Source organism: Anolis carolinensis, chromosome 2, assembly GCF_035594765.1.
Source record: "Anolis carolinensis isolate JA03-04 chromosome 2, rAnoCar3.1.pri, whole genome shotgun sequence".
Lineage (NCBI taxonomy): Eukaryota > Metazoa > Chordata > Lepidosauria > Squamata > Dactyloidae > Anolis > Anolis carolinensis.
The window spans coordinates 301,589,684-301,613,286 of NC_085842.1; the positions used below are offsets into that span (position 1 = coordinate 301,589,684).

The following is a 23,603-nucleotide window of genomic DNA, read 5'->3' on the forward strand; positions in this document are numbered from 1 at the left end:
ACCCTCTACACATTCATTGGGATAGGGGAAAAAGATGCCTTCAAAAGTAAAAACAAAACAAAACCGTGAATTAAATTGCTAATTTTTACTAGAGAGAATACCTCTCTAGCAATCTTTAGGTTCTCCAGCATAACCCTGTGGTCAACTTCCACCTGATGTTGATCATAGAATTGCTCCAGAAGATCTAGAAACTGCTAGAAAGGTGTTGTGTCTAGGAATCCCTGGGTCCTCTGGCATGATCCTATAATCAACTTTCGGCATACGTTGAGCATAGAATTACACCAGAGGAACTAGAGATGCCCATAAAGGACATTTTTAATGAAATTTGTGAATAATCAAATCCACATAAGTCGAAACTGCAAATAGAGGTCTAACTGCATAATATTATCTAACTAACACTTCCAATAAACAAGCAGAACACAAAAGCTTTAATAAAATTCTTGGCAACAGTATTTCCCTGCCTGATGTTTTAATTTTGAAATCAACAGCAACAAAAAATATTTGTTTAGTTAAGGAAATTCCTCTCAAGGGATGTTCATCTAAAACAGGTGATGTAAAGGGGCACATAAACAGTCCACATGGCAATATACTGTGTTTTGGGTTCAATTAGATATGTAGCCTTCTGGTCTACAGATAGGTCCAGAATGTTGTTATTGCTTGCTTTAAACCAAGCATGGGAATTATGCAGACTTCCAGATGTTGTTGGACTTCAACATAGCCAGCCATGAGGAATGTTGGAAGTAGAAGACCCAATAACATCTGGAGGGCATATGTTTCCCACCCATAATTCCCAACTCTAGGTCATCTTAGACTGATGTTGCATGAAAGATTAAGCAATGCCTGAGAATGTGGCATGGGAGACATAACCTGAAAGCAAAGGTAGAAGATCAGTGAAGGTTTCCTTGGTACAGGACGTTCTGCTAGTTTCCAGTTTTGACTATAATGTAGAGGAGGATGTACATTAGCTCATTGTTCTGATACAGCTACTATACACACAAGACCTAGGAAAAGGTCCCACATTATATTTTTACAACTGGCAGTATCCTGTAATTGTTCCCATTTATTCCTATTTCCCTTGTCACATGAGAAGAATTAATACTAATTAGTGGCCTAGAGAGAGATTAAGAGCAGGAGGCTCTCCATGACAATCTGCTGCCACATGCTCTGAAAGCGCCCAACTTTCTTTAAAATCTGAAGGGTGTGATGGTAAGTCTTCCCGCACATAGTAATTTACATACCTTTTCTGTACAAGTCCTCTTTATGAGATCAATGAAGCAAACATTATGGATGTAGAAATGACTTGACTGGATTGTCCATTTTGACCGAGCTTATTGTTAAAGGTAGTATAATTTATTTATTGTTAATTGCTCAGCTCACCGTATAAAACATTTCTATAAATCATGGGATACATTCAGAATTTCCTACATTCTAATTCTGTCTCTGTAGGTTCTCATCCATATCTTTGATGCTGTGAGGCAAGCAAGGAATTACGTTATCTGCCTTTCCTTGGTGCCTTTCCCCTTTTGATAGGCACTTCACTTTGATAATTTTTGGCAAAGACCAAGTATAGAGATATCTGTGAGGAGTGGGTAGGGGGATCACTGGACTTTTAACTGATATAAGAATGCAAAGGAGTCTGATTTAGTAGTTAATAGAACTGGTCATTAAATTAGACCTTCAAGTTGGCTAAACATGTCAGAAACATATGGAACAAGACAAAGCTCAGGAGTCTCTGAGTGTATGTGTATGCACACACGTATTAAATCAGTGCAGTTATGGATTTTCCTGGCAGTTCCTTTCTAACTCATAGCTAGTTGCATACATTCTTTGCCTTTGAACTTTGATTTTTGGAGCAGCACTGGTTGATGGAAGTCGTGCTCTTTGCTTTCCTTTTCTCCCCATTAGGTCCTTATGTCTCTGCACGAAATGTTCCCTGCAGTGCATGCAGCAGAAATGGCTGTCCAGAGAGATCCCCACTCTTGGGAGGCTTGGCAGACATTAGGGCGGGCCCAGCTTGGATTAGGAGAAATTGCACTGGTAAGTGGAAAGGCAGGAAGACAGTCTGATGGTCATGTGTCAAAAGTTTTTTTTTCAAGTAATTTTCTTTGGAAGTTAATAAGATAATACAAATTTGCCCTGAATACTTTTGTTGTTGATGATGTCTGTTATTCATTATTCAGCTAGCCGCTCAATGAGTCTGATCTCTAGTTGTAACTTACAAAGCAGACAATTATGTTTAAGCCTACGTAGATCAGGATACCATGGAACATCATGCATTCTGCCCTTCATGATAACCATCTGTCTTCTACCAGAATAAATTAATGCTTTTTGTTCCATCTTGTATCCGTTTCAGTTATTAGGTGGCAGAACAAAGAACGTTTCCTTTGTTTTGACATCATCAACATTATTTGGAATTGAAGTGCTTGGTTAGAATAAGTCAGGCCTTTTCTAGTTCTTCTTGGAATAGATAGAGATCAGCTACCTTGAAATGTTCTTGTCATTGTTTGTAGCCCTATTTGGGGCAAACTTTGGGATGTTTTTATTTTTGAGAACGTGACCCAAGACGGAAAGAAGCAAGATGGAGGTCAGTTGTCTCATTTACATTGGCTTTTCTTGTAAAGAGCTGAAGAACTTGGTGATGAGCTACAGGACAAAACAGAAAAAGCAGGAAACTGAATACTGGCCAATACAGATGGAGTCCTTACCTTCCAACATTTCAGAGATGAACATTGGGACATATGTAACAAAGCAATATCAGAGTGCAGTCAGAATGGCAATGAGAAAAAACACACGAAGTAGGAGAGAGTGCAACACTTTCCTTTTGCATGAGTCTACAGCAGGGGTCCCCAAACTTTTTTAACAGGGGGCCAGTTCACGGTCCCTCAGACCGTTGGAGGGCCAGATTATAGTTTTTGAAAAAAACTATGAACAAATTCCTATGCACACTGTACATATCTTATTTTGAAGTAAAAAACAAAACAAAAAGGGAACAAATACAGCCTCAATGTTAATCATCATCATCATCATCATCGTCATCGTCATCATAAAAATAATAGGTTGAAAGAGACCCCTTGGGATATCTACTTCAACCCCTTTCTGCTTTTGTGCACCACACCATAATCGAAGCACCGCTGACAGATAGCCACCCAATGACAACAACAACAACAACACCATAATAAACATGGTTGGAAGAGACCCCTTGGGCCATATAGTCCAACCCTTTTCTCCCTTTGTGAACCAAAACATAAAGCACCCCTGACCAACAATGGCAATAATAATAATAATAATAATAATAATAATAATAATAATAATGATAAGATCATGGCTCATGCTGCAGCAAATGCAATAAGAAAGCGGCTCCGAACTCTAAAAACAGTGCCCAAGAGACACCTGGCACCTCTCATGAAAGATGTGAATGCAGTACTCTCCACTGTCCAAATAACATCAATTGAACAAACAAACCAGTATGCCTACAGTGCAGCAGTGATAGTAACAGAAGAGCTTGGGCTCCTACAACCAAGGCAGCCCCAAAGAAAATCGACTGGAAAACCAAAGTGGAAGGTCAGGCTAGAGTTGAAAATCAAGAAACTTAGATCAGATGCAAGTAACCTGAAAAATATGAAAGAGAAGAAACTGAAGAATGACAAAATCAAGCAATACCTGATCCGAAAGTACTGGCTGAACACCAGAAAAATTGAAGAAGCTTTGGAAATTGTGAAAGAACAAATTACAGCAACAGCCAGAAAAATTGAAAGGTATGAAGCCAGAATCATCCAGTACAGACAAAATCAACTTTTTCAATCAGACCAAAGACAGTTCTATCAGAGCCTGAACCAAAAAACAGACACAGTAACCATAAAGCCAGAGAAAACTGCAACAACGAAGTTCTGGAAAGAGCTTTGGGAAAACAATAAGAACTACAACAAAAACGCTGGGTGGATAAAGGAGTTTGAAGGAAAATTCTCACAGAACAAAATGGAACTGATGGAAATAACAACTGAAATGATCAGCAAACGAGTGCAAAAAGTCAAGAACTGGACATCGCCTGGTAGTGATCAACTCCATGGATTTTGGCTCAAACATCTGATTAGTTTACATGGAAAAATGGCCCAACAATTCAATGAGATGCTGCAGAAAGGAAGTATCAGTGAATGGCTAACAACTGGAAGAACATACCTGATACAAAAGGATCCAGCAAAAGGAGCAGCACCAGGAAACTACAGGCCAATAACGTGTCTGCCCACTATGTTTAAACTACTGACTGGCATCATAGCTGACAGAATTCAAGACTATCTTGAAGAAAAAAACATCTTGCCAGATGAACAGAAAGGCAACAAACGGAAAAGCAGGGGCACAAAAGACCAGTTATTGATTGACAAAATGATTCTGGAGAACTGTAAGAGCCGAAAAGCTAATCTTCACCTGACGTGGATTGACTACAAAAAGGCCTTTGACTCACTCCCACACAGCTGGATCATCAAGTGCCTGGACGCCATCGGGATTAGTAAAAACGTTGGCACCTTCATTGAAAACATGATGGAGCACTGGAAAACTGAACTGTTTGTTGGAAATGAAAGTTATGGACTTGTCAACATCAGGAGAGGAATTTTCCAGGGAGACTCATTGTCCCCTCTGCTTTTCATTATTGCCATGATCCCTCTGTCAACAATCTTACAAAAAACAAATCTCGGCTACCAAACATCTAAGAATTCTCACAAAATTTCACATTTAATGTACATGGATGACCTGAAGCTATATGGGAAAACGGAAACTGAAATCCAATCTCTGACCAACACTGTCCGAATTTTTAGCACTGATATCAACATGGAGTTTGGTTTGGACAAATGTTCGACAGTGGCATTGAAGAAGGGAAAAATAATTGAAAGTGAGGGCATCAATATGCCCAATGGCCAAACAATAAGGTGTCACCAGCCAGAGGCCTATAAATATCTGGGCATATTACAGCTGGACAACATCAAGCATGAACATGTGAAAACTGTGGTCAGTAAAGAATACACACAAAGGGTCAGAAAAATTCTCAAAAGCAAGCTCAATGGAGGCAACACCATCAAGGCCATAAACACCTGGGCCATACCTGTCATAAGATATACTGCTGGCATTATAAACTGGACACAGATGGAACTGGACAATTTGGACAGAAAAACAAGAAAACTCATGACCATTCATCATTCACTGCACCCTCGCAGTGATGTTGACCGGCTGTATCTGCCTAGAAGATCGGGGGCAGAGGACTCTTGCAAGTAAAACAAGCAGTCAAAGAAGAAGAACATGCCCTGGCAGAATATGTAAAACAAAGTGAAGAACCTGCTTTGATTGAAGTCAAAAAACAGAAACTCCTCAAAGCACAGCAGACAAAAAACCAGTACAAGAAAACCGCACTACAAACTAGAGCTGACAGCTGGCACAACAAAACACTGCATGGAAAGTTCCTTGACAAAATTGAAGGAAAAGCTGATAAAGAGAAGACCTGGCTCTGGCTCACGAATGGGACCCTGAAGAAGGAGACAGAAGGCCTGATTCTTGCAGCCCAGGAGCAAGCCATCAGAACAAATGCAATCAAGGCCAAGATCGAAAAATCAGCTGATGACCCAAAGTGCAGACTGTGCAAGGAAACAGATGAAACCATTGATCATATCCTCAGCTGCTGTAAGAAAATTGCACAGACAGACTACAAACAGAGGCACAACTATGTGGCCCAAATGATTCATTGGAACCTATGCCTCAAGTATCACCTCCCTGCAGTTAAGAACTGGTGGGATCACAAACCTGCAAAAGTATTGGAAAATGAACACACAAAGATACTGTGGGACTTCCGAATCCAGACTGACAAAGTTCTGGAACACAACACACCAGACATCACAGTTGTGGAAAAGAACAAGGTTTGGATCATTGATGTTGCCATCCCAGGTGACAGTCGCATTGAAGAAAAACAACAGGAAAAACTCAGCCGCTATCAGGACCTCAAGATTGAACTTCAAAGGCTCTGGCAGAAACCAGTGCAGGTGGTCCCAGTGGTGATGGGCACACTGGGTGCCGTGCCAAAAGATCTCAGCCGGCATTTGGAAACAATAGACATTGACAAAATTACGATCTGCCAACTGCAAAAGGCCACCTTACTGGGATCTGCACGCATCATCCGAAAATACATCACACAGTCCTAGACACTTGGGAAGTGTTCGACTTGTGATTTTGTGAAACGAAATCCAGCATATCTATCTTGTTTGCTGTGTCATACAAATAATAATAATAATAATAATAATAATAATAATAATAATAATAATAATTCAGGATTGGAAGAGATTGCTAGCCTTCAAGAAAAATGAATCCATGACAGAGCTGCAAAGGAGGGAGTCTACGTGGCAAGATAAAACGGGAGGTCTCTACCTTTTGCCACAGGCATGCCTCCATTGTTGTTTTGACTCCTCCATCCCAGGTGAGGGAGGAGGTGGAAAAGGAGCGTGCAAGGCGAGCGAGGAGGCAGGAAAGGCGCGCACCTTTCCCTCCTCCCTCGCCCCGTGCAGGCCTTCGTCAGCGGCGGCGGCGGAAAAGATGCAAGGGAGGAAAGGCACATCCCTTTTTCTCGCCCCGTGCATCCCTTTCTCGGCGGCAGCGGGAAAGGTGTGTGCAGGACGAGAAAAAGGCATGAGCCTTTCTCTCTTCTCTCACCCCGCGCGCACCTTTCCCGCTGCTTTCCTCGGCGGCGGCAGCCGGAAAGCTGCCCGCGAGGTGAGGGAGGAAAGGCACACACCTTTCCCTCGCCCCGTGTGGCTCTTTTTCAGTGGAGGCAGCGGGAAAGGTGCGTGCAGGGCGAAGAAAAGGCGTGCACCTTTCTTTCCTCCCTCACCCCGCGCGCACCTTTCCCACTGCTTCCCTTGGCGGCGGCAGCTGGAAAGCTGCCTGCGGGGCGAGGGCTGAAAGGCGAATGCTTTTTCCTCGCCCCATGCGGCCCTTCCTCGGCGGCAGCGGCCAGAAAGGTGCCCGTGAGGAGAGGTTGACGAGAAATGTGTGCACCTTTTCCTCCTTCTCCACACCACACGCACCTTTCTTGGCGGAGGAGGGAGCCACCCACTGCAGGGGCCGGATAAATGGCTCCGACGGGCCGCATGTGGCCCGCGGGCCTTAGTTTGGGGACCCCTGGTCTACAGAGAAGGGAGGAGAGAGAAAGTCGAACATTTTAAAAGCACCTGAAAAATGGGATTAGATCAGATCTGGTGGCTTTGTCCCTGCCAAATTAGGATGATTGGTAGTTATGGGAGTCGCCAATAGATAATTCAAGATGAGGCCTCTCACTTGATCTTTTGAATGGTTGTAATTTTCCCTGCCATCCAATATCCCACAGAAGAAACTTTATAACTCTTGTATAAGTCAACCTCATGTATAAGTCGAGGGCAGGGTTTAGGGCCAAAGTTATGGATTTAATATGACCCATGGATAAGTCAGTGGTTATTCTACACAGCAAATAAAATATCAATGCCACCTCAGAGGGCCAAGTTTTCCTGGACATTATTTCCCCATCCAGGCATTCAAAAAGGCAGAGTGAGTAGAAGAGACTGGTGCTTTTTTAATGTTCCCTCAAGACAGACTAAGGTCTTGCCTTTCGTCATCCTACTCAGGGAATTGGATGGTTCCTTTTTTGATCGAAGTTAACATACACTACTTACTTTGACTAATGGATATCTTGACTAAGATTTTTGGGGTTTAGCTTTTGACTTAAATTTCTTTTCTGATACAGCTGTATATGGGTTGTGTTTCCCGAAGGGGTGGCTGTATTATTCTGTTTTGTAGAAGATGGGCAAAGATAGATGCCTTGCTGTTGCTACCAGCTAAGTTATTGTGTGGAAGAAAAAGCTGGAGGAAGCTTCTCAGCCCCTTAGGTCATGTTTCTTCTACCTGAACTAAGCCACAGCAACTTGCATGAACACCTTTTCAAAAGATACCTGACAGGCAGAATTACTTCCCTCCTGTGCCGTCCGCCAGACAATAAAAAAACTATAAAGCTGAAACGTGCCGTCCTTTATCCGGGCGAACTGCAAATCCCTATAAGCTGTCCTAAAGATATTGAACGACTGAGTCTGGAAAACTTCAAAAAAGGATGTTTATTCATACAAGGTTATAAACCTGGCACAGATCTTAAAGTTACAGAAAATGAAACAAATTTCTATAGGTTTTAGTTGCGGATTATCCCTGGTTCCAGAAGGCAAAGGTGATTATAAAACCACTATACCCTAATCACGCTGTCTATATTAGAAGGAGAAACTCTTTCCTTCCCTATCTTTACAGCAAAGATTAGTTCTAGAAGCGACGGAATAACCCTGCTCCTCTAACTAGATTTCCTATTCCAGATCAGTATAATTCAATACTTATCTAATATGGATAGGCTTAGATTGGCCTGGTTTTGAGGATGATTTGTCCCAGTTAGCTTGCACAGCTGCAGCACGTTGGAAGACTATAGCCAAAATGAGGCTCCAAAATGGAGACTGGACCCTGGTAAAAAAGGGTGGTCCTAAGATGTTGTACTCTTTGACCAATCATTGCAAAGAAAACTGCAGCCAGCTCTTGCAGACTCCAAGCCACTTTTCCTGGGCTTTTGCAGCCAGAGGCTGAAACAAAATGTAAGGCAAACCATCGTCCTGGGGGACGGAACACCTCCTGAGCATTAAAACAGAGAGGAATACTCCCCGCTTAAATTCCCAGGATGTGGGAATTTACCACTCAAAAACATACAAACACCTTTGTATACACAACAATAAAACAGTATAAAACTTACACACTTTGGACAAGCAACACGAGATTGCTGGTTGGTCTGTCTAGGACAGACGTTTTGTCCTTACTATGAGTCTTTATCTGAACTTTCCTAACCTTACCGTCAGGGCAAGGAAAGGTCTTTAGTATAATGCCCATAGGCCAGGCATGGCGGGGCAAGTCTTTGTCCTTTAGCAACACAAGGTTTCCCACCTTGACATTGTCCTTTGGGGTTTGCTAGAGTCATCTGGTTTGAAGCTGGCTTAAGTATTCGGCCTTCCACCTCTTCCAGAAGTGGTTGGCTAAGGTCTGCACATGCAAAATTGGTGCCACAGTCCGACCAAATTGACTTAATTGGCCCTCTGAGGGCTATGAACCTTTTCAAGGCATTTACGAATGATGAAGTGTCAATTCCCTCTGCAACCTCTATATGGACAGCTCGTACTGACAAACAAGTAAACAAAACCGCACATCTTTTGTTATTTACAACACCACTGGTTTTTCTTGTAACAATTTCCCAAGGACCAAACACATTGATTCCCACATGGGAAAAGGGTGGGTCTGTCAAAGTCCTATCCTGAGGTAGTTCTGCCATTAACTGACTTTGACAGTTTCGCCTAAGGCACCTGCATTTAACACATTTGAAAATACAACTGTTGACCAACCTTTTGGCATTAACTACCCACAGACCTTTGTTTCTAAGGGCTGCCTCAGTTAGAGTTCTACCCTGATGATGGATTCTTTTCTTTAGGGACCAGAGTCTTTTCCCTGCCATGTGTCTATTGTTTGGCGAAGTGGGCTTATCTGACTTAAAGGGCAAAGGAGCTACCCAATTTCCCTCTGTACTTCGTGAGACTTGAGCATTCATACTGTCCAAGAACCTTTGCTCATCTTTCGAGAGCGCTATGGCTTCGTCTCTCTCAGAGACTTTGAAGGTGGAGGAATACTCTGGAGTTATTCCTTGGCAGTAGACTGAGATGTGTCTTAGGCAACTGCGCACAAGTGTAGGACGTCCACCTTTAAGCACCTGTGCTTGATTGGAGTCCAACGACGATGGTGGGTGCATCTTGTTTATGCACACTGGGCCTATGACTGTCCAGCCTAATGGCAATTGTTGTGCGATAGGTGCACCTGGAGGTCCTTTAACTTGATCGTTCACACAAAACAAGCTCGGGCAGTCCGAACCAAGCAAAAGGGCAATGTCCACATCTGGCTGAAATGCTGGTATAGCATTCTTTAACCGTCACAAATGTGGATGAGCCTCCACAACTTCTTTAGTTACAATTTGCTTTTTGTTCCGAGGGATGGAGGAACACTCAATCAGGTCTGGCAGCTTGAACTGTCTCTTCTGGTCGCAAGAGGAGACAACAAAGCCAGATGCTATGCGACCCTGCAACTTCTTTTTTCCTGCACACGTAGTCATAGTGTAGTCGACCATCTTGGTTTTAAGGTCAAACATGCGGAAGAACTCTGGAGTAGCCAGGGAGGCATCGCTCTGTGAATCCAGGGCTACATAGAGTCTCTTTCTAAGCCAAGGGCTCTTGGCTGGATATACATCCGCTAGGCAGATAGGATGACAAACTCTTAACTGTTGCGAGTCAGAACACAGCTCTGTACAGGCGACTGCTGAAACTTCCACCTGCATCTCTGGTGCGGCTGGCTTGTCGGTGTCTTCGACCGCTGACTTTTCTTTTGGTGTGGAGTTGTGCATTGCGGTGCAATGCTTGAGGCTGTTGCATTTCTCACACTTGACGATTTCTTTGCAGTTGGATGCAAAGTGCGGAGTTGCTCCACAGCATCTAAAGCAGATTCCCTGCTTTTGAATTAGCTGTTGCCTTTCTTTGTATGTCTTCCTACTAAACTCCCTGCAGTTGGCCAAGCTGTGAGGCTTTTGGTGAATAGGGCAAAGCAACTCTTTTACCTCTGACCTGGGTTCGTCAGTCTTGTGTTGAGTTTCGACTGCCTTTACGCTGACAGGTCTATTGGCCTCTCTAGGTGGTTTCTTGTCCACTTCAGGTGCCTTCCCTGGATGGATCCCCTGATATAAGGTGGGCAGGCCCGTCTGTGGATCATTCCTTTCCCTGGCCGCTCTGGTGATGAACTGGACCAGATGGGAAAACGGTGGGTACGCCTGAGAATGGGCCTCCTTGTAGTTAAAAACCTGTTTTCCCCAGTCTTCCTGCAGGGCGAAGGGAAGTTTGCCCAGAATCTGCCGCTGGGACAGATGCTGATCGAGGCACTGCAGTCCAGGCAACTCTGGATTCTCCTTGGCCGACTCTAACTCTGCAAGAAGATCACTGAGGTCCCACAGGAGCTTGCAGTCCTTGAGCTTTAAGGTTGGGAACCTTTGCAGCTTGTCCATTAGAGATGCTTCAATCTCCGTGCTAGCTCCATAACGCTGATGTAATCTGTCCCAAGCCTTTTCCAAGGCTTTGTCGGGGTCAGCTACATGGGCTGAATATATTCTCTTAACTTGAGAAGATGATGCTGGACCCAACCAGGCGCCTAGCAGGGTCAGCTCTTCTTCAGGCAACAACTTTAAGTCTCTAATTGCCCTCTTGAAGGTGACCTTCCAGAGAAGGAATTCCTCAGGCTTATCTGAAAACTTTTCAACTCCCTTGTCCTTGAGGTCTCTTTTGGGACTTCTAAGGATCGAGACGAGTTGGGATTCTGGTGTTGACGGTGTCTTATGTGGCGTTGGCTGCTGCAGGGAGAAATCCCGTGCTCCTGGTGTCGACCTTTGACCCTTTGGAGGGAAGGCATCATCTGTAGACGGACAGATGGTTCCTTTTGGACTTGCTTGTAGGGCCCAATTGGTGATAGGCTTTGATGGTTTGGCTGACTGCTCGGGAATCTTAGTAGGAGGCACAGGCAAACTGAGCAAAGAGGAGCTCCCCGCTATGACGCTTTGAACTTCCGGCAGCCCAAAGGCAACTTTAGGGCCCTGTTCTGACCGAACGGAGAAGTCTTCATGTTCCTCGTCAGAAAGCTGGCTGTTTAAGCTATTAAGATGCACAAGCACCTTGGAAGAAGGGTCCTGCTTCGGCAACTGACTTAAATTTTCTTCTGTGAGTTGCCCACTTAGGACCTTGGCCAAAGTCTCAGCCTTTACCTTTTTGGCAGTAGCATCCATCCTTATTCTAAGCATTTCTATTTCACATTGCCTTTGGGCCTGTTCTATTTGGAGTCGCTGTTCCTCCTCTTTAAGGTGGAAAGTGTGGTCAGCTGCTTTTGCATCAGCTTCCGCCTCCGCAACCTTGCTCTGTAGCTCCAGACGTGCAGCCTCCTTAATGTGCAAGGCAGCTAGGGAAGAGATGGCACTCCCAGCAGCAGAAGACTTGCTAGAGTGGCTGTGTTTAGACGATGCACGCTCCCTTAGTTTAGATACCTGGCTAGAGCGGTTGGACTTAAGACTAAGTGCCACAGCAGGTGATTTTAAAAGATTGGTCTCATGGCTACATAAAGAAGACTGATTTCTTTTTGGCTCAGACCTTAGATTAACAGGTGGAGAACTAAATTCCAAGGCATCTAGAATTGCCCTCACCTTATTTTCTTTCTCATTAGTGTCAGCTAAAACACTCACTATTTCTAACTCTGAATCCTTGGCGTTAATGTGCTCGAGGACCTGGACTATCTTAGACACTAAACCCCTCCAAAGACCGAAGGTCTCTTCGAGGTCTGTCTGTAATATGGATGGCACCCTTGTAATACCCAAGCTCTCTATTCTGCCCATCAATGTTGTGATGCGCTCCCATGCCGAACCTAACCTCACATGGAGGAGCTCCTTTTCGTCTATTAGATGGGCTAGCATTTTGGCTGAAGGGTGCTTTATCCTTTGGGGCCTTTCATTCCTACTTTCAGCCTCAGGAGGAGATATACCATCTGTATCATCTTGAAATTGCATAGACATTATATATTCTTAGTAGCAAGTAAATTTACAACAAAAGCAAATGCAATATACCTGCAAGTAAATTTACAATAAAAGCAAATGCAATATATAATACAATGCACAGCACTTAACCATAGCAATATATATCACTAAGTAACTATACTTTACAAAGATTGTGACCTTTGGCGCCAGACTTTGGTGGGCAAGCTGCAAAATGCCAACTGACAGCAACTTGCCACTTGATACCTCCCTTGCCTGAGTGACGTAAACTGCCAAAATGGCGACTTCGCCAAATTTTCAAGCACCTCGTGCTCTGCAGCTCGAGGCCTGCCGCCGAAGGAGCACCGAGGCTGGCTTTGGAAAGGAGGAGAGAAGAGACACCTCCTCCCCGCTGTGAAGGGAGTTCACCACCGCAGGACGATGAGACAGGTCACCGCCGCAGGTCAATGAGGCAGGTCACCACCGCAGGACGATGAGGCAGGTCACCACCGCCGGACCATGAGGCAGGTCACCACCGCCGGGCGACTGTCCCGGCCGAGTGCTTCTGGACTCACCACTTCCGTGTGAGCCCAAAGACTGCTGCTGGAGCTCCGCGGCTCGATACCTGCCACCGAAGGAGCTCGGGGTAGATTGCTGGGTTTTGCACAGCCGTGCAATTGCAGAAACAGCCGCAGGGCTACGCGCACACACGCGAGCTGGAGAGCAGGATACTGCAGAGGCTGAAGGAATGGAGCCCCACTCTCTCACTTGCCTTTTGGCCTGGCAGCAAGCTTCACTGCAACAGACCAACAAAATCAAAGTCTCTATGGCCGTGCAGGCTAGCTCAAGCGGAAAAACCGCTGATCGCCCTCAAAACTGTGCCGTCCGCCAGACAATAAAAAAACTATAAAGCTGAAACGTGCCGTCCTTTATCCGGGCGAACTGCAAATCCCTATAAGCTGTCCTAAAGATATTGAACGACTGAGTCTGGAAAACTTCAAAAAAGGATGTTTATTCATACAAGGTTATAAACCTGGCACAGATCTTAAAGTTACAGAAAATGAAACAAATTTCTATAGGTTTTAGTTGCGGAATTATCCCTGGTTCCAGAAGGCAAAGGTGATTATAAAACCACTATACCCTAATCACGCTGTCTATATTAGAAGGAGAAACTCTTTCCTTCCCTATCTTTACAGCAAAGATTAGTTCTAGAAGCGACGGAATAACCCTGCTCCTCTAACTAGATTTCCTATTCCAGATCAGTATAATTCAATACTTATCTAATATGGATAGGCTTAGATTGGCCTGGTTTTGAGGATGATTTGTCCCAGTTAGCTTGCACAGCTGCAGCACGTTGGAAGACTATAGCCAAAATGAGGCTCCAAAATGGAGACTAGACCCTGGTAAAAAAGGGCGGTCCTAAGATGTTGTACTCTTTGACCAATCATTGCAAAGAAAACTGCAGCCAGCTCTTGCAGACTCCAAGCCACTTTTCCTGGGCTTTTGCAGCCAGAGGCTGAAACAAAATGTAAGGCAAACCATCGTCCTGGGGGACGGAACACCTCCTGAGCATTAAAACAGAGAGGAATAGTGGATGGCTGCATTTCTGTACATCTGTTTTACTATCTTTGTATGATGTTATTCTTTCTAGTGTTAACTCTTAAATAGAGGGAGAACGAGATGAAGAAAAAGAGCCCCAAAGTCCATGTTTCATGCAGAATATGAAGTTATTTCCAGCTGTATTACATTCTGCCTTTTCCCCCATCTGGCAAGCTACCAAAAATAGTCCCTCATTTGTTTCTTTATCCTTTTTAATCTTTCTGTAGTCATGTTTATCTTAGTCTCGCTCATTAGTCAACTTTGGAATTTTAAGTATCATATTTGTTGTGTTATTGAGCAAAATGATTGAGGAATTCATCAGATTTTCCAGACAAGTTCAATCTAGTGGAAATCTGTACTGATGCCACTGATATCCTCATATTTAGTACTGCAAAAACAATGGAAATACAAAATTGTTGAATATGCCACAGAACAAATAGAGGAGCATTCTAATATTTTAATGCTGAAAGATAATCAAAGAATTGCTTATTTGACACTGTGTTTAATAAACCCGTGATGAAAGGATAGTTCACCTTTCCATTGTCGTACTCTCGATACCTGCTAGCCTGGATGTTTCAACACTTTTGTTTTTTTGATTTGACACTTGACATTACCCAGAGATAATATTTTTCTGTTTTTGTTAGCAATAACCAAGGGCATCACTTTTCAAAAGCACAGGTCACTCTAAGCACAGTTCTCAGCTATTGGCATCTTCAGAGCATTTTAACTTCAGTTATTGAAAAGTCTGGGTCAGTAGCTTAGAAAAGAAAGGATGGCTCAATTGAAAAAGTCATTCCCTGTAAAAGAAAAATGACTTTTGATGTAGAAATTGTATCTCAGCAGAGTAGCTGCAGGTGTATGTGTGTGCATGAGACTGATACTACTTTAAAAAAGTAATTCTTGCAATTGTTGTTTTGTAGCTAATTTGAGTATATTTAATCAGCGGAATTCAGTGATTCTGAAAACATGTTGCCCTTTGAGAGCTTGTCATATGCCTTTATGACTCCTTAAAAGCTACTATAGCAGCTTGTCCATAATGAACATGCAACCAGTTTTTTTACACTCATATAAGTTGTATTGGGATCATATGCTCTGTCTCCATTACTGTTAATCATTCTCAAATTGGCGACAGGGTGGTTGATGGTGCATAGAAACTTTTTAAAAAGATTTTAAAATTTATTAAACTGTTACCATTTACGCATCTCACTATAACATATGCAGTATTCTTTCCAAGTTGGGGCGGGCAACTGCTGAGGATTAAAGAACCTTGGTGGCCTCCCATGGGATGTTGGAGAATTACTCTCATACTGGATTGCCAGGGAACACCAGATAAAGTTCCATCTTCCTCAAAGCGCTTAAAAATGCAGGATCCATAAAAACGCAGAAGGTAAAAATGATAAAATTGCCCCCATGCATACTAGAATTTGTGTAACAAACAAAGGCTATACTTTCTCCACCCCTGATTTAAAAGTTAGCTCTTTTCCAGTAGCTGGCCAAAACTAAAATGGCATTTAATCCATAATGCTTAGCTCCTTGTTAAGAATTCTTCTAATAACCCTTTCAGATAGCAAAATAATTTTAAGTATTCCTTCTAAATCTAGTGCTATATTTCTGCTGTATTACAACCAGGAGCTTCCCTAATATGTTTTAACTTTACAAGGATCCCCCTGAAATGTACAGCAAGCAAAGCTTTTTCCTTCAGGAAGTTGAGATGGTGCCCCTGTCTATGACAAAGGCCAATTTAATGATCAGTGAGGCCTCAGTTGTATCCTAACACAATTTTAGAATCTCTGAAAGACTTATGTCTGCCTCTAGCATTCTTTTTTATCCAATTTTATGCATTAATTTAGAGATGCTTCCAAAACAATGTGCTTAGTAATACAGTTTTATAGTCTTGTAATCCCATACAATATTTTATTGACAAAGTTATATAGTGGTAAATATATGCCATGAGAAAATCTTTTTTAAAGAAAGGAGCCAAAGTGTTGTGTGTCGTTTTACCGTACTTTGGGTATTTTCATATTTACTCACAGTCTAAACATCCCTGGATGCTAACAGCTGTATATAAATGCTGTGTTTGAAGAGCTAAGATGCATTGTTTCAAACATCTGCTGTGACCAGCTTGTTTAGAAATCTAAATGTTTTCCCCCACCCATATACTCTTCCCTTCCTTGGAAACCAAAGGCAGTTGATCAAACCAAAACGCAAACAAACAGATCATAATGATAAATTACACACCGAGTTTCTTCAGAAAGTTTCTTCACTGTTTTCTGCCGGGACCAGTACATCTTTGTATGGAATGCATATCTTCTTTTCACATCTGGAAGAGAGATTTACTTACAGTAAAGAACAGTGAAATCCATTATTTAGCATTAGTTTTATTGGCTCTACTAAAAAGTACAAAGTATATCACACTAGTTTTCAAAGCTTCACTGGCTTCTTCGTCACACACAAAAGAGACCTTCCAACACCAGACATTTAATGTAATATTACAATAGCAGGTAAAGCAACATGATTTGGCTTCATTTTATGTTATGTCTGTGCCAATGCCCTTTTTTTCTCTGTCCCAGAAAATCCTGAGAATTTCCTATGAGCCCAGTTGTAGCCTTCCATAATATGGGCCTTCTAAGCCTTAATTCTGAAGAAATGGGACATTTTGTGTGTGTGTGTGTGTGTGTGTGGGCTCGCATATGTATTTATTTTGCCTCAGAGTTGGAGGCAAAACGTTATTCACTGTGGCCTATTGCTACTTAGCATACAGCTATAAGGGGGTCTCATTTTATGTTGACTCACATTTCATTCCTACTAAAAAAATAGATGCAGTTGCCATAACAGAGTTATACTCTTTTACCTTTCTGGTTTTCACCTGAGACACGGATGCTTTCAAAGCTTGCATGATTTATTTTGTACCTTTGGTTGACCCAATATAGATATTGCTGAAGGATGGATTTTGTTAAATGACCAACAGAGTCACCTTGAAACATTGTTTTGCTTAATACAGTTCCATACTTGACATGAGCACATAAATTGAAATGATCACTTTTGTTTGACTTGCTGGTATTTCAAAAGCAGAGGTTACCATCAAACATCAAAGTAAACTAGAGCCTGTTCGTCTATATACCTAGGTGTTGTTTTGTACCTTCAAATCACTTCAGACTTACAATGATCAAATCTAACATGAGGTTTTCTTGGCAAGATTTTTCAAAGTGAATTTGCCATTGCCTTCCTCTGAAGCTGAGAGAATGTGACTTGTTTAAGGTCACCCAGTGGGTTTCCATGGCCAAAAGGGAATTAATACCCTGGTCCCCAGTCATAATCCAGAACCCAAACCACTACTCTCAACTTTACACTGCGATCTCAGAAAGTAAACAGCACCATAAGCACTTCCTTCAATTTTATATTGAAAGAGCATATTTAACACTACAAGTCAACATGTGAGAAAAGGAGAGGTGTGATTATGTTTACAATAATGTCCTTTAGTGTCTGTATTATCTTTAACCATTACTACATTACACAGTTTGAGTTGCTTTTGAAATTGCTGTTGACATTTAGGGAACTGCTTCTGATATTAAGTCTTATAGGCATAATCACTCAGAGCAACATCTTGGACACAAACTCATGTAAGATTTTTAACTTGTTCTCTCTTATCTGGGAAAATAATGGTGAACCATTGAATGCAGAACTGAGCCATTTGCTGATTGTGGTCATTACTTCAAAGTGGTTCATTGCTTCTTTGTGAAACACCCCAAACACTATTGAATATATTTTATAAACGTCTGTAGTAGTTGTTATATTTGTTATTGTTAAACCAAAATAAACATAGTTATATTTTTAAAGTCACTGTTGATGATGGTGGTGATGATGATGATGATGATGATGATGATTTATCAGCTTGTCCTTATGGCTTAAGGCGTGGCACAACATAGTTAAACTACATCTATAAAAGCACATATTAAAATGCATAAAGCAAAAGTTAAAATACAATAAGCATAGAATGTGATTTTAAAATTCATAGTTAAAACTGACAGAGTAAGCCTGCCAGAATATAGGAATTTGAACTTAATTTCCCTATGTTTAAGTTTAATGTTAATTTATTTGGACCTTGCTCTTTGAAAAGATCTGATTTAGTTCTAGTGGTAACATTGAATCGCAATATCAGTATTTTTTCTAGTCATGCTGAAGTGAAGGTATGTCTCTGTGTCTTATGCTCTAACTGGGTTGCTGCCACTCTTATTTTTATAGGCAATTCGAAGTTTCCAGATTGCCCTCCATATCTGCCCACTAAGCTCTGAACTGTGGCATGAGGATCTTTCTTGGGCAAGAAAATTACAACAGCAGAAGAAAGTAACGAAATTGGAGACCGGAAGACAAGGAACAGCAGCTGATGGAGGGACTTCAAAGGAACCAATCCCAGATTATGATTTTGAGAGCGACGAGATACTGGCTGTGTGTGCAGCCATTGCTGAGAAGGAGAAAGCTTCATTGGCCTCTAAAACAGTTGTAATTGTTTCAGCCTCGGGAGAAGTGGAGACTGTGACTGAAAAAGAAGAGTGTGCAACAACGCCTGATGGTACAGTTTTTATCAAAGCACGATAAGCAGCACCAGTTCTTCTGGTAACACTTCATGTTCTTGGAGATTTCTTTTCTCACCTTCCCCTCTATTTGCAACCTTATCTTGGATTGTGAAACACTGTGTGGTTCCTTGCCATCGTGAACATAAGTCTCAGAGGCTATAGTTATGTCCGCTTCTCTCCTGATCTGGTTGCTATGAATATGTCCACAAAAGGAGGATGCTTCAGAGTGGGTTGTATGGGGAACAGAGCTCCTACACTGTTGGCTGGCCACAAATTGAGTGCTGATATATAGGAGATTGTTAGAAGCAAGGAGGTTGTGTGGAATACCATAGAGACAGGAGTAGGAAGCTACTGCCCAAGCCATCATATTCTTGGTTTAACAGACGATTTCAGATAGAAACTGGGTATTTTGTGGACTGCATACATTATGGTCCAGTACATAGTCCTTATTATGTTTTCCTACTCCTACTTATTCTTTCCCTAATGTGTACTGTTTTATATGTGCTACACAGAAGCTTGGAGTGGCTTTAAGTTTGCTGCCTGTCCCCTGCATTTTCCTATAGCATGCAGCTAAAGAAGGAAACACAAAAGGGACAAACAAAAAGTGAAGATAGGAAAAGACAAAACCTCAAGCAGAGATGTTATTGTCCTGCGTTGTATGGCAAATCTCTTTGAAACCTATAGTTTTTGAGGACAAGATAATTGCATACCTTCTAATTTTGCTGTCTTTTTGTGGTAGTGTATGGCATCAAATATTGTCTATGATGCAGAGATGCTCAAAATAGTTTGAAGTCCTACCATAAAAGGTTTTTTTAGCAATAGAATTGGATAATATGCAGAATTGTCTATGAAAAAATTAGCATATCTTTAAATAATTGCAAAAAGCCATGGTTACCCATGAATTATTAGGGCATAAAACGAAATAACCATGCTTTGTTATGCAGAGCAATTATCAATAGCAATTTGGTGTATAAATGTAATCCAGATGACATGGACCCAAATATATATATACATATTTGTGGTGTTCCATCTCAATTTACAGACTAATCCTCTATGTGGAACATCAAGTGTTGCTGTCAGGGTTTGGAAACTCTTATTTCCATGATGATTGTAAATTTAAAAATAATAAAAAAGCTAAATCTCAGTTATTTGGGCCATCCGGATCTGTGGGTTCCAGATCCACAAAGTCAGCATGAATGCAGAAATGCTGAAATGTGTGTATTTGCATTGTTGCTGTTTAATAGTATGGAGCATGTCTGTGCATATAAAAGAATTGCATTGTGTCATGTATAGTATATTCCAACTTTGCTAGCGAGAAAAAACATATAAGAATTGGAATAAACTATTCATGATGCAATGCTGGGTGAGCATTTGCAGACTAATGTAAGGTATTTGGCATTCAAGATGCTGCCATTTTTAATGTGGGTAGTGGTGTTGTGGATTCATCTACACATAACAGGATTTTTCTGTTTTACTATTTGTGTATACTCCACTGGGTGATAACACAATAAGATTAAAGCCACCATCAGTACCTCTCTCCCTAATATGCAGTTACATTGTATTATCGCAGAAGTAGAACCCAGTCACTAATTTTTGGTTACTGATTCTGCTAGTTTTGTTACTTTGTTATGTTGACATCTGTTCTGCGTGTTCTGAGTGTTGTCTTTAACTATTTCCATATTACGATTAAAGTGTTTCCTACAATAACAGAGTATTTATTTAAAATACATTTGCTCTATATTAGTTAACACAGATGCTTACTTATTTATTATTTATTTATTTACGATATTTCTACCTCGCCTTTCTCTACCCCGGAGACTCAAGGCATCTTTACACATAGGCAACTATTCGATGCCTTAAAAACAGTATGCAATTCAAATGGACATTAAAAAAGAAGTATAAAATACGTTAAAACATTTAAAAACAGTACATTCACAATTAATCACGTAATCCATAAGCGTAATCTGGGCCATTCCAAAAGTCATTGCACATCATTTCATATATGACTATTGTACTAATTCTCCAAAAGCTTGGTCACAAAGCCATGTTTTCAGTCTCTTACAGAAGATCAGAAGGGAGGGGGCTGATCTAATATCCCTGGGGAGGGAATTCCATAGCCGAGGGGCCACCACTGAGAATACTTTAAGTATTGAGGTTCAGGGTAGTGGCTACTCAATGCTGAATTGGGCATTCAGGCACCCCAAGCTCAATTGTGCAGTGGGTCTTATTTTGCAAAGTGCATCACTTCTCTTATTTTGCTTCAATTCTATTTGGAGATATTTAGTGTTTTGCATGATTGCAACTGGATTTTCTGGGTAGAAGGGGGAAAGGAGCAGTATGGGACACTGAGGACTTTATTGCAAGAGGCATTTATTGTAAACCAGCATTGGAGCTAGCCCATTACAATTCCCAGGCGGAACATTTCATGACCTCAGATTTGGCTAAGAGAGTGGCTGATCCATATAATGCACTATTACTATACACCCCTCTCCTTCTCCGTGACTGCAGTGAAAAGTCCTTTATATGTGGACACCTTCCCTTTATTTGAGTTGAGATAACTTGAAGAAGTATTTATTATTCATATTGGATGCTCCTTATGCATAGTATTTTGTAGATCAACATAGAAATCTATTTGAATGAGTTGATTGGTCTCTTCCCCCCCCCCCCCCTTCCCTGGAATGATTTGGAGTTGAAGTTGCTCTGAACTACCTAAGGGCATATGGTTGTATAGGGTGAGCTGAGCTATGATTTGTTGTGTTTATAGGAAAGCCCCTTTGCTTTCCTGTAATCACACCCCTATTTCTCTCCATCTGCACCGAGCCTTGCATTAGGACTGTATAATTGAATAAGAGACTACTGCTGGAACTCACCGCTAAATATTTTATTTTATTTAATGGTGTTAACCAAGATATATAAGCACTAAGAGATGCAACTCACATTTTGCTACTGCAGATGGAATGTTTGTAACAAAAATACAGTTTTCAGTTTTTGTAATTCTCTGGTAGGCAGTATCACACCAAAATTTAGTTTTCTAGCTTGTCTGGCAATGATTATTTTGGAAAAAAATGATACACTACACAAGCTCCTTACATATTGGACTTTGCAGCAATTATTTATCTATATTTTTAAATTTCAGCTCCTTGGTTAAGTATCCTTGGTAAGTTTCTGCTTCCAAGTTAGTCATGTTGGTTTGTTGAAGCAAGAGTAAATCTTTTGGCATCATAAAACATTAAAAATGTTATACGTTTTCATAAACTAAAATCTACGAGATGCACAACATATTAGCTTGAGTTGGCAGTTTCATAAATGTCAGTGAAGGGAGAAAAATATTTCACTGCTACATTTGATTCATCTAGCTATATATTCTGTGATTTGAAGATAGCATTGTTTTAAAAGTCCCCCCTTCCATTTATTCAGAATGCTTTTTACTGTTTATGATTTGTAGACTTGTGCACGGATTCATTTTAGCCATTTTACTTTGGCCAAACCAGCTTCTTTGGCTTTATCGGGTGGCCATAACAGCAAGGGTCCAGCCGTCACGTTTTCCCTTCTATAACTGGACCGCATGGCAGCCGATCATGGCTCCTCTTCCTCTATTCGGCATCACAGTTGCATCCTGGATTCAGTGTATTTTTTTGGCTTGGCTTCTGGCTTGGCCTCTCTCTTGATTTTTTAAAATTTTCCTTTATTTTCTTGATTCTTTTTATTTAGTGGGACTAACAGGTGGGTGGGATGCGTGTGCATTTGGGGGCTTGGAGAGTCACCCTTTTAGCTACTTTTTCTCCTCCTCTCCTCTTTCAGAAAATATTTTTAGAATATCATTATTAATAATAATAGTAATCCCAACAAACAGAAAGAAAAGCCTCATTCTCAGAAAACTACAACCACCTAGTTACCTCTCTAGAGTAAATTAGAAACAGCTTTAAGGAAGCATTAAACCCGAAGAGAAAGGCGTGAGGGGGACAAAAGCAGGCAGGGCCTGCACTGCAAATCAAGAGAAAAGAGAGGGCTTTTAAAAAGGAAGTCCAAAGGATAGCTCCAGGTCATCGCTCTTCCTTCCCAGTGGAAAGTGAGCTGGGCAGCCTCTTTAAAATGCTGCATGCAGGGAAAGAGTGTGCGCTCTGTCGCCTGCCTGCTGTAGAGTAGAAACAGCTTTAATGAAGCATTAAACCCAGGTCTCCTCTGCAGACCAAAGAGAAAGGATCACAGAAAGAGTGGTATCTTAACACCGAACCTTTTTAATTCAGGTCTTAATGAAGGATATAAGCACAAGCAATGCCATTGCCTAAAATGACAGGAAAGGGAGCCGCCAAAGGGCCAGATCTAGCCGTATTTTTCGGCTGCGATCCAAAAACTCCATCTGCCTTTGTACCTGCTCAAAACATATGGGGGTCTACCGGTATCCGGCCAGCAGAAATGGATCGAGGTTCAGCCGAAATACATAAGCCTAATTATTTGTATGCTCCTTTGAAAGGTCAAGGGGCGAGGAGGAAACTAATAGTTTTATAAATGAGCAAATAATTGCTCTATGGCACTGACAAAGTTATCAGTCATATGATGTATTTTGATGTCTTCCTTATAATTCCCATTCTGACACTTCAATAATTCTTGTCCTTCTCTATGGGTATTGTGTTGGATGTGAACTATACTGATCCATTTTTAATCTTATTTTGCATTATATGGACACCTATATAAAGAGCTATATAGGACACAGTGTCCCAGTGTGCCACGAATGGTGTAGACTGACAAGCAACCTAATATAGGCTGAAGATATGTATGTGTACATATGATCTATAATC

General features: G+C 41.5%; 1 protein-coding gene across 1 annotated transcript in view; it reads left to right on the forward strand.

The window, feature by feature from the left end:
• The window catches only part of ttc33 (tetratricopeptide repeat domain 33), a 54,615-nt gene extending 34,104 nt beyond the window's left edge, over window positions 1-20,511 (forward strand). Inside the window, exons 4-5 of the mRNA XM_003216202.4 lie at window positions 1,906-2,037; window positions 18,473-20,511. Coding sequence (XP_003216250.1) covers window positions 1,906-2,037; window positions 18,473-18,826 — 486 coding nt within the window. The 3' untranslated portion in view covers window positions 18,827-20,511. The remainder of the gene's footprint in view (window positions 1-1,905; window positions 2,038-18,472) is intronic.
• The last annotated feature ends 3,092 nt before the right edge of the window (window positions 20,512-23,603 follow it).